This window comes from Myodes glareolus, chromosome 12 (assembly GCF_982192425.1).
Source record: "Myodes glareolus chromosome 12, mMyoGla1.1, whole genome shotgun sequence".
In the NCBI taxonomy this organism is placed as follows: domain Eukaryota; kingdom Metazoa; phylum Chordata; class Mammalia; order Rodentia; family Cricetidae; genus Myodes; species Myodes glareolus.
This window is the reverse complement of record NC_142037.1, coordinates 35347076-35364786: the sequence shown is the minus strand read 5'-3', so window position 1 is coordinate 35364786 and position 17711 is coordinate 35347076. Positions and strand designations below refer to the sequence as shown.

Genomic DNA, 17711 nt, shown 5'->3' with positions numbered 1-17711 from the left:
TAGCCCACCACGGCTCACGTTTAGATGTGGTTTTGATGTTCTTAGAAAACTTGGGCATTTGACCCAGAAGGCCTCACTCACCCTCATCTCCAGCCCTCTTAGATGAATGAGAAGCCATACAGGAAAATGACCTCAGCTACAGTTAGAAACCGTTCTGACAACACCCGTTGGTCTCCTTACTGTGATGTTGGACACTACCCAGTGTCTCCAGTATTTCATCCTGGGGTCTGTCCTGCTGGGGGCATCCGGATCCACCATCACCAGCAGGTACTGCGCACCCTGTAACACAGGCATCAAGAAGTAACGTAACATACATGGTAGCTGGCATGTGATAGAACAATACCACAGGGGAAGGCTCTACCCGCTTTCCAATGGAGAATGTCGCCAATGCCCGCCATAGCCCACCTGCTTTGCTCTGTTCCCATTGGCATTTCCCTCGTGATGCATGTTTACTCTCAGAAAAAATGAAGTCTATGAAATATGCTAGGACTCTTAGCCTTGTTGAAGAAATAAATCCAACAAGATTTTACTACTATCTGGTGGGCGAGAGTCCACGACTCCATACCAGGTACCATGGAGAAAACAGTAAAAGCCCGACAGCAGAGTGCGTGCCCTCCAGGTACTGTTTACGCAACACATCAGTGAGAACTTGATCTGGCATCAGAGCCACTGGAGTACGGTCATCCCTTCAACAAACACTAGCTGAACACTGGCATGCTAGAAAGTGCTCCATCTATTAGAACATGGTGTAGGAAGAACCACATGCCCAGGCGGGTTTTGTTTAAGGGATAGGTAATAAGGATAAACACATAGGAAAGGGCATAGTCGTTTGTGGCCAGTGTTTTGTTGAAAGTGCAATACAATAGGGTGGGCTGAGGAGACAAAGGCAATGGAGAGAGAGAGAGAGAGAGAGAGAGAGAGAGAGAGAGAGAGAGAGAGAGAGCGCTATTGTAATATATATAGTTATAGTTATTGTACTTAATACACACACACACAGAGGAAATAATTGCATTCACAGTGTCTAGTACATTTGCATTTGACAAATTCAGAGGAAAATACTCCATAACTATCCTATCTTGGTGAGTCCAAAGTGTTGTACCTAATTCACTTTCTATCCTAACTTGTATTTGTGGTGAGCCCACAAGTATTACATAATAAATGTACAACTGACAGATCTATTGGACTATCCATGGGAAGTGTATACTTCATCGGAGAACCCATTTTTGCAGAGCTACGGGCACACCTATCCTTCGGAGAAGTCACTGTCCATTTTGTGAAATCATGGCATTTTTTTCTTTTAGAGTACCCCAGCATGTATAAACCTGACTTCTCCTGTAGGGCAATTGAATACCTCCTCCCACATCATGAAGCCATGGTGTGAAAAGGATTTAGTCAGTCAAGGACTTGTTTTTATACCCAAAATCTACATAAAAATAGTCCCCCACAAACTTTCTTTATTGACAGTAGTCTCTGGTAAGAAAGGAGACTCATACAGGAGGTAAATATGTCTGCCCTAAGAGCAGACTCAGGAAGGTGTAATCTACTGGGCTTCTGCTCTGACTTAACAGGCTACTAATAATTACCCTTTATCTTGGTTTCAACTAACATAGGATCATAGCCCAGGAAATTAACTGTTTACAAAAAAAAAAAGTTTTAACTAAGTTGCTAAAACTAGCTTCAGAGGAAAAAATTCTCACCTGGGTACCCTGATGGAGTCAAAAGCAAGGTCCCCAGAAGAGATTCTTTTAAACCCAACTGGCTAAGACCCTAAAGCAAATCAAGCCTGCAGGAGAACTTTACAACCACAGTCCCTCTGAGACATAAGGCACCTCTTTGCCAGATCCACTGGTTTCTTGTGACTCTGTGAAAATGTGTGCTTGATATTCTTGTTACCACCTATCGGGCTGCTGGCTTGTCGGTGTGCCTATATAAACTGAAAGCGTTGTGGAGATCTCTGCCCCCTTTTTACCCTATGCCTTATGCTCTCACGCTCATCTTCCCCCAAGGAATGAAAACACATGCAGGAAAAACATGCCCGAGTCAGTTCGTTTGTTCTACCCCTCAGATCCCATTCCCAAGCCAGTTTTCGCTTGTCGTAGAAGTCCTGTTCTGAACCCTGAAGGAGTGCTGAGGCTGGCACTCAGTAGCTCCCAATATTCATTACTAACCCCAAACTATCTTTTTATGTCTCTCAACTTTATACACTTTACACTTCTTTTGTTAGTTTCATTTCTGAATTTGTTAACAAGGAAAACTATACCATAATTATCTAATCTTCAACTCCATTAGAAACCTGAGAAGGATAAAATATTACCTGAGTAAACAGGAAGTACAAACCTCCAAAATTAAGAAATGACAGAAACAGCTGGCTGCCTGGACAATCACCCAAGGTTCCTCTGTTACTTTGGGGCAACCATGTTGGCCTACAGGCCTAGAATACCTGACAGACTTATTTGTAAAGCAGGATTTTTGGAGGACTGTCTCACCTTGTCTTGGCAAAGTTTGGCAAGGTCACTTCCTATTGTGTGCTTCTTGTCCAATTTGGACAGCATACTATCAGCAGTCAAGATAAGGACACATTTTTGCCCAGTGGCTAACTTTTGCAACAAAGAAAGTAAATTTCATATAGAATTTCTTTGTTATCTATCATCTTCTATGAAGAAGATTGGTGCTGCCAGGAACAGATATGTCTCATTGTCATAAAAAAACCTTTATGTTATTAAAACATCATAAATGTCATATTCTATAGATCTCTGAAATGTTTGAATACCACCTGTCTATCTAAAATATATCTCTGTTTGACCTTTAAAACATATCTAATATGACAAGTTTGATTATAATAGGTGACTAACTACTAACTTACATTTCCTTATTATCCTAAATACCTTGTAATAATAACTTTCAAGGACTAGAAATTTATATTACATTGTTAAATAAGTTGCAGAGGTGCAATACCTTGAACAAGAGTAGAAATGTTCCAACAAAAATAACTTAAATTTGTATCAATATACAAAAAATATCATAAACAGGAGTAGAAACATATATAGTAAAACAAAATAACCTCAAATTTGTATCAATATATAAAAATCCATACCAATATCAAATAGTTAGGACTAGTAGTTAGTTTTTTAAGCTTAAAAGTAGATTCAATAATCTACCCTTTTATCCTATCATTTCTATATCCCCCCTTTTTCTTTTCAGAACAAGATCCCTGAATCTAATCTTCTGTGTTCAGCTTTTTGCCTGACCATTATCAAACTTGTAATCAATCCCCCTAAATGATGACAAATATCCATAACCTACTGAACTATGAAGAACCACCCATCCCACCTCTTGGGAATATGGATGTTGTGTTCTTAAAATTACTTCCTGCTGTCTGGGAGTAGCTGCATTTTTAGGTGACCCTGAAAAAACTGATGCAATTGTCAAGTCCTGGGAGAAACAGCTGTGCCGTTTGTTGTCCAGTCTCTGTGTAGTGGGAAAATGCAGGGCTAACCTCAGCTGTTGGCTAGAATAGTCTGTGAAGCTGAACCATCTCAGCCAACCACCTTGAAATTGTCCTGAGCAACTTTTAGTCCAATGTCAATCTTTGGGTGGCATTGTCAGTTTAGTGGCATTATTACAGTCCCAGTGGAATTGTTGGTGTAGGGCCCCATCTTCCTTCTGAAGATTTCAAAGGTCACTGTTAGGCATGGACAGGGATCACTGCAGAAAGCTTAAATATTTTAAATATCATATGTAGCATATCTTGAAGAGGTTAAAGGACAATAATTTGTTATATATATCCAGAGTACAGAAACCTTAATTTCTAGTTACCAGCTAGAGACTCAAACCCAAATCATCTATGGGAAAACAGACGAAGCCTTTTTTCTAGAATTAGTTAGTATTCTATATGACTATTAATATCATGGCAAAAAGTTTAAGTGTATATATATATATATGTATTAATTTTATGAATTCTGAGATAATATTTAAACCTTAAGAAAAGTTTTAAAGAGCCAAAATAAAACCAAAGAATTATGAGATTAATGGTAATAGAATAGTCCCTAATTTTGTTTTTTTTTTTCTGTCCTATATCAGATGGCTCTTCTGACACGAGACAGAGATTTTGGATTTTCTTCTAACAAGCATGTTTGGGTTTAGAGAAGGAGAAAGCCATGTTCCAACTCCAAAGCCAGCTGTAATTTTAATTAAAGTTGGACTACAAAAAGATCATTTACATTATATGTCTGTAGAAAACAGCAGAAACAAACATTTGGGAAGATTTAGAAAATTTTATTCTATTGGAAGTGTGATATACCATTAGGCCAATTTACTCTTTTTCTTGGGACATTTTCTCTGGATGATTTATCCTTTTTCTTCAGATGTCTCATTTCTCCAGTGGTCTTTAGATTTCTTATTTTGATGCCTTCATTATCCTGAAATGACAAGAGTAAAACCCAGCCACAACCCTAACTTTGGGGAGTTTTCCATTTGGCAAGTTATATTTGATCAAATGAAAAGCATTTGTTAGTTTTATAAAGTAGTTTAGATTGAATGGCCATGCTATTCGATGAACTATCACCTCTTCTAATTAAGAGGACTCTCTTATTCAAATCTAATCTTTATCAATCTTGGTTGTATCCAAAATTGTACCGTTTCTTCTTCTGTAAAATAATAACAAAACCTCTTCCCCAGTGTAACACATGTCCTGGTTTCCATTCTGAGGTCAACAGATCTTTAAACTATACAGTCTGATTTAATTCAGTAGTTTTTTCTATTATCCAACATCTCTCTGAAGCTGTCATTCCTCTCTCATTAGCGTTTAGAAAATTTAAAGTTAATAAAACATTGTGCAATCTATCATTGGCAGTCTTTATTACTTGTTTTTGTTTATTAAGTATATCTTTTAGAGTTTGATTAGACCTTTCTATAACTGCTTGCCCTGTAGAATTGTGTGGTATACCTGTAATATGTTTTATGTTGTAATATACAAAAACTTAATCCATTTTACTAGAGACATATGCTGGAGCATTCTCAGTCTTTATTTGTACAGTTATGCCACCCATAATGGCCATAACTTCTCACAATTGTGAGATTATAGAATCAGCCTTTTCAGAACACAAAGCGAATGCCCATTGAAATCCTGAATATGTATCTATGGCATGGTGTACATATTTTAATTTTCCAAACTCTGCAAAATGAAACATGTCCATTTGTCAAATATTATTTCTTTGAGTACCCTTTGGGTTACTTCCTGAAGGTAGTGGAGTTTGGTTGTGCAAAGAACAAGTAGGACATTTCCTTATAATTTCCTTGGGTTGTTGCCAGGTGATAGAAAAATTTTCTTTCAAATCTTTGCTATTGACATGGTATTTTTAATGAAAATCTGAGGCTTCCTAGCACATTTCCTATCAATAGTTGATCAATTTCATCATTACCATGTGCCAGAGGTTCTGGAAGATCTGCATGGGATCTAATATGTGGTTTATATATAAGGAATGATTTTATTTCTGACCACTTCTTGTAACTGGGTAAATAATAAAGTCAATTCTGTATCATCTGAAATAAATTCAGCAGTTTCAATATGTAAAACAACTCTTTGTGCATATTGAGAGCCAGTAACTATATTAAGAAGTTCTGTAAAATCTAATAATACCATGAGAATAGCATATAATTTTGACCTTTGAACAAAATCATCAGAGCTTTGAGTCTCTTTATTCAAATTTCCTGATTTATAACCTGCCTTTACTGATTTGTTTATATTAGTATGGAATGTAGGGGCTCCAGAAATTGATGTTTCCCATAAAATGTGAGAAAGGATCTAGTTAGTTCTCTTTACAAACTTAATTATCTTGTTTTGGGATATTTATTGTTAATATCTCCCAAAAAATCACTGAAAACTCTTTGCCAATGTTTATTTTCCTCCCATAAAGAGAAAATTTAAGCATTAGTAAAAGGCACTATAATTTCTGCTGGGTCTATTTCTGTTAATTGATGAAGTTTCACTTTTCTTTTTAGAATCAACTCAGAAACTTTTTCTACATAGGTCTTTAATTTTTACTCTGTGTGGCAAAAATAACCATTCTAAGATATTATCTTCTCTCTGCATTAAAATTCCTGTAGGGGAATGTTTGGAGGGTAATATGACCGAATGTAGTTAAGATCTGGAGCCACACAATCCACATCCTGTAGTTTATTTTCTACCAAAGCCAATTCTCTCTTAGCCTCAGCTGATAATTTTCTAGGGCTATTTAAGTCCTTACTGTCATGTAAGGTTTGAAGTAAATTATTCAGTTCTCATGTTGTTCATCAAATTGTGGGCTGTAGCCAGATAATGTCTCTCAACATTATTTAAAATTCATTGAGAATCCTCAATTGATCTCTCCTGATTTTTACCTTTTGCGGTTGAATTTTTTTGTAAACCTATTTTATATCCTTTGTAATTAATAGACTCTCCTCTCTGTACTTTTTTCAGGAGTAATTTGTAATCCCCAACAAAGCAAAATTTTCTTTACTTTCTCAAATGTTTTCTCTAAAGAATCTATATTTGAATCAGCTAGTAAGTCCATATAATGGTAAATTATAGATTGAGGAAATTGTACATGAATCATTGCCAATGGCCATTGTACAAAATATTGGCACAGAATGAGGCTGTTTAATATCTCTTGTGGGAGAATCTTCCACTGCTATCTTTTAACAGGATGAAAATTTTTATAAGTAGGCACCATGAAAGCAGATTTTCTTCATTCTTTTCTTGTAAAAGTATAGTGAAAAAACAGTCTTTTAAATCAGTAACTATAATAACTCCTTTAGGTAATAGAGAAGGCAGGGGAATTCAGGCTGTAGAGGGCCAATCAGCTCCATTTTCCAGATTTCTTTTTAATAATAAATACAAAAGGATTCCAAGAACTGGTCTATTCTTCAATATGTTGAGCATTTGGCTGTTCCTGTACCAGTTGTTCTAAGACAATTTTTGGTAATTTTTCTGATGTCAAAGGCCATTGTTCCACCTAGACATGTTTGTCAGTTAACCATTTTAAAGGTAGGCCTTTTGTTACCTTTGAAAGATCAGCAGTTGTTGTGCCGTGTTTTTGTACAACCTGAATGGCTGGTGAGTGTCCTTTCTAAGACCTTTTAGTATTTTTCTCAGAAACATGTTAGTTTGTTGTTTGTTTCTGAGATTGAAGGAATGTTAATCTGGGTACTCAATTGCTGTAACAAATCATTTCCCCATAATTCATTGCTATGTTAGCTACATATAGCTTTTACTTTCTTTTCTGTGCTTCTGGCCCTCTACATTTAACCTATATCAAGTTTTATTTTACTCGTGATAAAGTTCCAATCCCTAAAGTCTCATCATTTACCTCCTGAAAAGGCCAATTTGGGTGCCAAGATTCTGATGCAATTATTATTACATCTATCACGGTGTCTACAAGACCTTCAATTACAATGCCATTTATTTGTTTTTTTTTTTAACTTTGATCTTTGATCATTTATAGAAGTTTACCGAAATATTTACTTAATGGCTTCTCCTGAAATTTTTGTTTTATCTTCTAAAACTGTCCTATCATTCAGAGCAGTATGGATTTTTACAATAGGTATTAGGTCCTTTAATTGCTCTGAGGAGGAGTTTCCCCCATGATGATAGGGAAAGACTGAACCAAATTTGACATGGGGGACTGAAAGAGCCCCCCAGGGCATTTCCCAATGGCAAAATGTTACCATGTCTTTCCCTTGTTGATCTGAATTCATTGATCTAATATTAACCTTTATTGCACCTTCTGTATACTCCAGAAGGTAAGGACCTTCTGTTTGGATTATTACCACAAGAAACATTGTTTCTAGGAATGCCCTGTCTACAATCCCTTTTTAGGTGACCTTGTTTGCCACAATTAAAACACCTGACATTTTTATTTTTCTTTAAGCCTCTGGAAATCACGTCTTCTACCCAAACATCATCATGGTTATGAGATTCAATATCGACTGTATCTCAAATACATTCCTCTATGGGTACTGGTCTTGCCTTTAAAGGCCTAACTACCCTTTTGCATCATGAATTAGCATTTTCAAAATCCAAGTATTCAATGATTATCTGTCTAGCTTCTGAATTTGGAGAATGAAGTCAATCTTTGTAATAAAAAAACCAGTAAAAATTTCTTTAGGGCCCTGTATAATTTTAGTAAATGACTCAGTTCTCTTTCCAACTTCTTCAAGTCTGTCCCAAGCATTCAAAGCTACTGCACAGTGTAGAGCCCAGGTGTGGTCGTCATATACAGATTGTCTTCACACATTAGCATAATCACCCTCTCCGAGAAGTTGGTCTTGGGAAATTTCAATACCTTTAGCCCTACTTCATTGTCCAGTGGTCTTGGCTTCATCTTTCTACCAGGTCCTCCACTGCAATTGAGGACCACGCTCCAATACTGCTATAACCAAGCCTTTCCAGTCTTATGGGAAAATTCTGTTACTAGTTGATCATGAATTCAACATCTGCGTCACAAAGGTGAATGCATATTACATGAGACCATTGCTTCCGTAAATTTCCTCAAATCTAACATTTCCACAGGAATCCAGTCAGCTCTTACCCAGACTTGGGGATACCTGTCATTTGACAGCTGTTCCTATAAGGTGACAGGATAAATTAAGGTTGGTTGTTTGAAAACCTTAGCTGTTCCAGTATAATTTTATAATGAAATACTGAAGTTGGTTCTCCTTTAAATTCCTCCATCTTTATCTGGTTATCTCTATTATCTGTTTTAGTAAGTTTTCCTAAGGCTTGTAACTTATCAGTGAAAATAGCATTATTTTCTCTAGTAACTTTTTCTAAAGCCTGTATCTTGGCACTCATATCAACCAACTTGGCACTCATATCAACCCACTTTTTTAGGAATAAAACAAGAATTATCAAACTGATAATATTTATAACTGACATTACATAAACCCTATATAAGTTAATTATCCCCTCATTTAATTGTCCCAGTTTTAAACTATCCATAGTGGAATCATACAGAAACCTAACTCCCTCCATCATAGTTTCCCATTTTTTAATGTGAGGAAAACTCTCTCTTTATCAGATTCCCCACTTTAAGAATTCCCAATTGTCTCCCCAAATCTGCTGCTGCTGACAGTGAAGGCTGAGGCTGGCTGCTGCTGTGTAGTACCTCTGAACAGAGAACACAGGCGCTGCACAGCTGCTAGCATGTAGCTGCGAACTGAGAGCGTGTGGCAGGTACAGCAACAGTAGGAGTCCGAGTGGGTGTCAAGGCAGCTTCCTAGTGTGGCAGCAACCTGAGGAGTGGGTCCAGGGGAAGCCCACAGCCCATGGGGAGAGGGAGCCGGCTGTCTGAAAAACACACACAGGGGATGGTGTGAATGCAGCATGTGTGGAGGGGGCTGCCCGAAGGCAGAGCTGGCTGGTGGTGAGAGGCTACCTCTGGCCATGTTCGGAGCCCAAGGGCCTGCGGAAATTTCTGCAGAGAGGCTGCAACAGCAAAACCCATTACTTGCTCAGAGGGCATGGGGCAAGGGAGGAAAACCAGCCAACTCTGGTGGCTGTGGTTGCAACTGTGTCCACAGGTGGCAGCTGCATTAGCTACAAAGTTAAGGGTGAGTGACTATCTCTTGCTTTCGTGCCCTGAGTTGAATGCTCAGTGAAGTGTAAGTCTATTTAATCTTAATCAATAAAAAATTGGGAGTCAGATATCAAGGTAAAGACCTGAAAGGTCAGAGAACCAGGAGCAGCTGCCGGTTGCTTCCTACCTCTCTCATTCCTCTATAAAATAGGGGCTAGACCCTCTCTCTGCCTCATCTTATCACTTCCTGTCTCCTCTCTGTACAGACCTCCAGACCTCTATGGTTAGCTAGTGGCTAGCTCTGCCCTCTGACTCCAAGCAAGTTTTATTTGTCAGAATACAACAAAATATCACAAAACAAGCCGCCATGGACTGGGCTCACCCCCATTGATCACTAATTGAGAAAATGCCTTAGAACTGGATCTCATGGAGGCATTTCCTCAACTGAGGTTCCTACCTTTCTGTGTCAAGTTGACATACAAAACCAGTCAATGTAGCTGGTAACTAAAGAGTTGGATTAGGCAGATATAACCTTTTCATATATATCCCAAGACTTGGAAAATTAGCATGTATCTGGGGACCTCAAATACCATCTAGGGATAACTTGTGGAGAATCAAAGGAAGAAGCCAGGAACTCAAATGCGTGTGGAGACAAGAGAGCTGAAGGGCATTAGGAGAGAACCTGGAAACCACAGAGCTGTGGCGCCCAAGAGGATGGGGCTAGTGTAGCACTGGGAAGATGTGTATCCACAGAGACCATGGATGTGACGTGTGACGTTAGGAACCACTCTTTACTTTTTGAAGACAGAACAGAGATACAGACACTGATCGCAGAGTGTTAAAAATCTAAAAGGAACAATTAATCTCATATTAGACACTACAGTAACCAAACCTGAGAATTGAAGGATAAACTCAGACAAGTCTCCAAGGGCTCAGCGAGGAAAGATAAGTCTGTGGTTTCAGTGGAGTTCCAGACGGCGGAGCTTGCATGTTTGATGCATCCCAGAACTGATTCTAACTAAGCAATAAGGGGAAACAAGCAAGAGACAAGGTGCAAGTACAGTGAAGGGAGAAATAAAGCCACTAAATCTTCCACTTTTTCCTTTTGTTCCAAATGGCATGATTGTCTATATGAGAATTCCTTTACGGGAACCCTGAAAATAACCAGACTAATAAAAAAGCAAAGTGAGCTGATACCAAAAGACAGAGAACCATTACTTTTCTGTATACTAATAATAGTAATAAAATATTCTTTAAAACCCCATTTACAGTTGTAAAAAAATCTAACCTACCTCCAAACAAGCATGATAAAAATGTATAACTTATTTAAAAACACACACAAAATTGACTAGATGCAAAGACACATTTTGCTTTTAAGTTGAATAAGTATTTTATGAAAACCTAGAAAAGGCTTTAATTAATTCATTAGTGTAACCATAGTCCCAACTGAAACCTTAAGTAAATATTTTGCAAACTTCACACATGATTCTAAAACTCATAATTAAATTCAAGAAGCAAGCAATTAAAAGAAAAAAATTATCAAAGGCGGCACTGGAAAAGATGAAAGAGGGGGTGGTATTGACTTTGAAGACTTAAAAATATATTACAAAGCTAAAATAATTAGAACAACATGGCACTGAAAGACAAGTACAAGAAGCACAAAAAAAATCTAGTGAGAAACTCGAGTTTCAGTGCATGTATTTTATGCATGATAGTACTGTTTAACATATACATATACCATTTAATATATGACAGAGTTGTGTCAAGTCAGAAGGGTAAAGTTGGGCTATTATTATTAATGCTATGAGGTGTCAGGTGTGGTGGTGTACACCTTTAATCCCAGCAGTGGAGAGTCAGAGGAAAGCATGTATCTATGTGTTTAAGGCCAGCTTGGTTTATATAGTGAGCTCCAGCCAAGGCTACAAAGCAAGATCTTATCTCAGAAAAAAAAATTAAAAATATATAAATGCTACCGTGATGCCATAGTCGCACTGATAAAACAACCTGACCAGAAGTAGCATAAGGGATGAAGAGATTTATTTGGTTTACAATTCCAGGTTACAGTCTATCTTTTGGGGGGAGTCAAGGCGAAGGAACTCAAGCCGGAAGTCATGTCACATTCACAGTCAAGAGCACAGAGAGAATGCAGCCATTCCTGATTGCCATCTCGGCTAAGATATCTGCTTTCTCCCTTACACAGTCAAGGGCCAGATCATGGACCGGCGCCATCCGCATTCAGACTGGGTCCTCCCACCTCAGTTACCAGTCAAGACAGTCCCCAACAGACCAACTCCTCACAGAAACTCTCCTCTCGGGTGGTTTCCTGTTGCGCCAATTTAACAGCTAACATCAACCAGCTTTGTTACATGGAATAGATAATCGAGGGCTCTATTTCTTTCAGACGTCAGAAAGCTGTTAAAATTAAAAACGAAAGTGAAAGAAATACCACCTCTAAAAGCTGGTTTAATAACAGAACATTGGATTCATGGAATGGGACGTGGGACTGGAGTGAGATCTTTATACTACTAATGTGAAATAGGCAAGTTGCAGAGCCGTGTGTGTATGACATCTTCAGTGTGCAGGAAACTTTATATATCTAGCTATATATATATATTTATAGATATATCTCCATATGCACAGAAAATGTCTGGAAAAATACATACCAAACTGTTAACAGTAAATGGCATGAGAGGAGAGATTGATATAATCTGACTGGATATATTTTAAAGGCTTTTATATGGCAAAAAAAAATGTAAAATGAAATTCAAAGACAACAAGTTGAGGGGAAACAGTTACATGATCTATAAAAACGAACAATATTCTTAATATATAAAGTACGTTTTGGAATCAATGAGGAAAAGACTAGTGGAAAAAAGATTCAGTGGAAGAATAGACCATACTAAAAATACTAAAAATTATACTAAAAATCAGTTTTAAAAATAAGAAGCACAAGTGATCAATACACATAGGAACAAATGCTGGATTTCATTAGCAGTGAAATACAAACAAAATATATAATCAAAGCTTATCTTTGCCTATAAATGTGTGCTTTTAATGTTTATCCCCAGAGTTTTGTGTAAGTGTGTAAGACGAAAGGGTAGGTTAAAAACCCAACGAACCTCACGAGTTCACTGTCTTCTTACAAAGAAAGGCGCAGACCATTCTCAGTTACTCGTGCACAATACCCTCTCTTCAGCCCCACTCTGGGTCGCCTTTTGGTCGCTGTGACAAACGCCTTACTAAAACCAACCCAAACATGGAAGGCTTACGTGGAACTAGAACTGAGGGGATGTAATCCACCCTGGAGTGAAAGGCACTGCGAGCCAGAGCAGGAGGCGGCTGGTCACGTGACATCTACTACCAGGAAGCACGGAACAGATCGAAGCGGAAGTGGGCCCGGGCTATGAACCCTCAGGGCCCTAGGAGGGTGAGCCACTTCCCTAGTGAGGCCCCACTTCCTCAAGGTTCCGTGACCATCCAAAACAGCGCCACCAGCGGGGCACCAGGTGTTCAAACACAGGAGATGACGGGTGGCGTTTCGTTTTCAAAGGACAAAATGACTGAAAATTTCAGACTGGAAAAACAGGAAGTGCTTATGCATGTGACTGACAGCTCTCTTAGGCTTCAGGTAATTCAGAATCGTTTTCCTCTTTATGCTTTTCTATATCTTCTAGAGTTTCTGGGAAAACAACAACAACAACAACAACAAAACGCTTGCTTTTGTGCTTAGGATCAATGATTCAGACCTACAAAAGATAAAAAAAAAATTAAAAAAAATATAAAGCCACTGTACAAAGGTCCAGAATCTTCCTTCTTGTTCGAACAACTCCAAGGAGCATTTTCTTCTCTCCCATCTTTTCCCTTGCTTTTCATGCGGCTCCTCCCTGCCCACTGCAGCTCTCCTATGCTCCTGTTGGGCTCTAAGAGACTTTGTGCTGCATGGCCCTGTCCAGGGTGCTCATCTGTTAAGGGTCACCCCAGTTTGTGTGTGACTCTTCCTCCAAGGCTTCAGTCGAAGGTTTCCATCTTGGTCCTCATTGTGATGGTAATTGTGGTCCTTGGGCCACTAAGACTAAGCCTTTAGAAGAGATTAATACAATTCTCACGAGAGATTGCAGTTAATTCCAATTGTTTTCTGATTTCTTTTTTTTTTTTTTAAATCACGTGTCTTAGATAGGCTTACTATTGCTGTGATGAAACATCATGACTAAAAGCAACTTGAACAGGAAAGGGTTTATTTCACTCACAGTTCCACATCACAGTTCATCATCAAAGGCAGTGATGGCAGGAACTCAAGCTGGGCAGGAACCTGGAGGCAGGAGCTGATGCAGAGGCCATGGAGGGGTGCTGCAGTAAGGCTTGCTCAGCCTGCTTTCTTATAGGATGCAGGACCACCAGCCCAGGAATGGCACGGTTTTAAAAATGCCCTACAGCCTGATCTTATGGAGGCATTTTCTTGGTTGAGGTTCCCTCTTTTCAGATAGCTCTATCTCGTATCGAGTTGATAGAAAGAAACCAGCAACACATTGCATGATCCGCATATCCCCTGACACCACCATGTCACATACCAACAGGTCCTTACCAGCACCAAGTTTAAGTTGTTGCCGTGGCTTTGAATCTCTAGGATGCTGAACCAAACAATACTCCCCTCTATAATTTTCCCAGCCTGAGATATTTTGTTAGAGCGACAGAAAATAGACAATCAGCATCACCTCTCTGCTGCTTCATAGACAACCTCTTCAGGAACTCAGCTAAGGGAAGGGCTCCTGGAGCATGGGGTTGCAGATCTCTTTCAAGAGATACGGGCTGTGGGTCACAATGCTTTCCCACCACCCTGACGACGAACGGACGTTCTCAGGAACTGTTTAGGATGTATGTGTGGGGGCTGTTGACAGGAGAAGTAAGGAAGCGAGCTATTCCAAAGTTGGGCCAGGTAACCAGAAGGAAATCTGGCTGTTCCCTAGAGCATACAGGCTGCCGCGGTGTCAAGAAGAGGCCAGCAAGTCCTTGAGAAGGGAGTCTCTTTTTCTATCATGGAGACTCAGTCTGTAAGCATAGCTGAGAGAGAGAGATGTCCAGTCAACGTGTGAAACTGTGGGATCCTGCCATGCGGCTATGCCTCAGTGGCAGACCTTGTATAATGTGCTGACAGGCTTGAGGTCAGCTCCCAGCATTGCAAAAAACCACATGACCATCCTAGCAAAACGAATAAACAAAAAACCCAACAACGAAAAAAACAAAAACAAAAAAACCAACCACAAAATGATAGTGAATGGAATTGTCCCCAGAGCCATTTGAACTCACTACATGTGGCCTGGCCCAGTCTAGGGACTGCTAGAAACCTCTGTGGGGGATCATATTGACATAGAAGGGTGCTTATTACGCAGTGACCTGGGATCCAAGCCCAGCCCTCCATTTCTGGCTTCTTTCTAAAACACAAAGGAGGCTGAGTAAGATGATCTTTGCTCAGATCCTAGCCTTTGAATCTTGAGATTCCTAAGTACTGGAAGAGTGGTCCTGTTCATATAATCTAGCAATTCTTTTTCTTGGGTTTGTTTAAAGGATCTGGAATCTGGGTTTCTGAGGGTTATTTCTGCTCCTATGGTCACCATATCATGAGTCACAATAGCCAAGATACAGTCACCTGAACGTCCATCAGTGGGTGTGCTGATAACAACATGATGATATATACAGATGCAAATGCTCACCAGCTTTTAATGGGGCGACACCACAATCAGCCATGGCAAACAGATCAGGCTGAAAGCTCAACATGCATTTATTGCATGAAACCTGCCAATCACAATAGCTCAGCTTAAATGTGTTCGGAAAATGTACATATGTACATTCACTTGTATTTGAGAATTACGAGAATCATATTCTTGCTAGCTTGGGAAAGATCAAAATTTAAAGTCAAATTTCCATTGAACGTGTTATTGTCATACCACTGCAAAGCCAAAAACCTTGTCAACCCTTTCTAAGTCACTGAACGTTTATATATACACTATAATATTTACTTCTTTATAGCCTTTACACGGGAATGACTATCACATGTAACATGAGTGAGCTTTGAGGATGTTATCCTACATCAGAGAAACCACCCCAAAATGACGAACAACACAGGCACCCACCTGTATGTGGGACTGGAAATAACAAATGGGAAGGAGGGGAGAGAACAGAGGCTGCTTGCTAGGGAGGAAGTATGGATAGTTGCACATCGACCTATAAACTTAATAAACTTGTACCACCACTTAAACATTTGTTGAGGGCAAATCATTGCTAAGTGGTTAAGTGATTTTTTTTCCACAACAAAATAGAATACAAAGAAGGTTGGGGAGTTGGCTCAGTTGGTAAGGAGGTTGCTGTGTAAGCATGAAGACCAAAGTTGGGATCTCCGGCATCCATATTTTTAAAATGTTAATTGGAGCAGTGTGTGCCTATAATCCCAGCACTGGGGAAACAGGAATGGGGGAAGTTCCTTGGGGCTCACTGGCCATCCACATAAGTCTAATTGGTAGGTTCCTGGTTCAGTGAGACATCCTGTCTTAAAACATAATGTGGAGATCAATTGATGAGGATGCTCAGCCTTGACCTCTGGCTTTACATATGTATACGTACATGTGTGCTGCCCACTCATCCAACATGTACAGTGCCCATGTGTGCTTGGGAAAGCTCTCCAGGATAAAGCAGGGGAAAAACAAGATGAGAAACAATTCATCTGGTGTCTTACTTCCGTGTTAGAGGGATAAAGCGTATTTTCAAATGCACTGTGTTTGCGTAAACAAGCTGTATCAGTTCCTTTTCTGTTGCTGTGTCTACACATCATGACCAGGGCGACTTACAGGCGGAAGGGTTTATCTGGGCTTCCCGTTCCAGAGGGATAATAGTCCATCATGGTGAGGAGGCCTAGCAACAAGCATCAGGCATGGTGGCAGGAGCAGGAAGCTGATAATTCAAAGTCTGCCTCAGTGATGTGTGTCCTCCAGCAAGGCCGTACCTCCTTCATCTCCCCAGGTAGAGCCACCAACTGCCGACCAGGTGTTCAAGACTATGCAGGGACACTTCTCATTCACAAACTGCAAGACCATATTTGAAATAATTAACATAGGGTGCCGATGGTGGTAGGGCTAGGGGTAGCTGGGACGGGGGTGGCAAAGAGACGTTGTCGTTTTGTCATTTGGCCTTTTGAGCCATGTGGACACAGTCCCTGCTAAAACTAGCCATTGATGTTGACATAGGGTGGGAGATGCGGCGAGATGCCCGTCTGCAGGCTCTCTCCCTGGTGCTAAGAGTTGTTGAGAGGTGGCCTCATGTCAGACATTTTGAGGGACGCGTGCTCTGCTGTTAAAGGACACATACTAGACCTCCACCTCATTGCACAACAGAGCATGCGTATGGTGCTGGGGGCCCAGCTGATGAAGCCAGAGCTCCCAGGTCGTGCTGACGACTGAGAAGCAGAAATAAGTCTGAATTTGGCCAGACGTGGGCTCTGTTGTTTTGTCTGTTTGGTCTTCTTATCTCGAGGCAGGGGATCATGTAGCCTGTCTCAACCCCACACTTTCTATGCCGCTGAGGATGACTTTGAACTTCTGAGCCTCCTGCCTCCTAAGAGCTGAGATTACAGGTGTGCAATGCTGGGGTTTGGACCCGGGACTTCATGCATGCTAGCCGAACCCTCTGTCCACCAAGTCACATTCTCAACACCCAGATGAGTTCTTAGAATAGGGCTCTCTGGGTGTAAATGACACACCACAAGCTCACTCCTTTCAACATATTTTTTCCAGCAGTTTTCTTGTAGTTGAACAAGAGCTGTAGAGTCATCCCATAAGCTGCCCTGAAAACATTTCTGCCATCTCCAGATGACCTCATGCCCATTGACAGACATTTCCATTTTCTTCCCCAGATCCACGTGATCACTAATTTATTTTCCGCGTTTCCAATCTCCTATAGCCTTTCCTGAGCACTCCATGTGAGTGGAATTGGGTCACATGTTGTCTTGTGTGCACGTGGGTCTCAGAAGTTCTTCCACACAACATCACATATCAATGTGTGTCAGTTCTTCGTTTTTTTTCTTCTTTTTGCCGAAAAGCATCTTACTCCTGAGGAAACATTTTGCTTATCTGGTTAAGGGACACTTGGGTTGTTTTGTTTCACGCTAGG

General features: G+C 40.0%; 1 protein-coding gene across 5 annotated transcripts in view; it reads right to left on the bottom strand.

Moving 5' to 3' along the window:
- Pebp4 (phosphatidylethanolamine binding protein 4) overlaps positions 1-17711 on the bottom strand; it is a 236452-nt gene that overhangs the window by 95738 nt on the left and 123003 nt on the right. For 4 of the 5 annotated variants that reach the window (XM_048422158.3, XM_048422159.3, XM_048422160.3 and 1 more), the window contains exon 4: positions 181-279. The exons of the other annotated variant lie outside the window; for it this stretch is intronic. In XM_048422158.3, coding sequence (XP_048278115.3) covers positions 181-279 — 99 coding nt within the window. The remainder of the gene's footprint in view (positions 1-180; positions 280-17711) is intronic. 5 annotated transcript variants of the gene reach the window in all.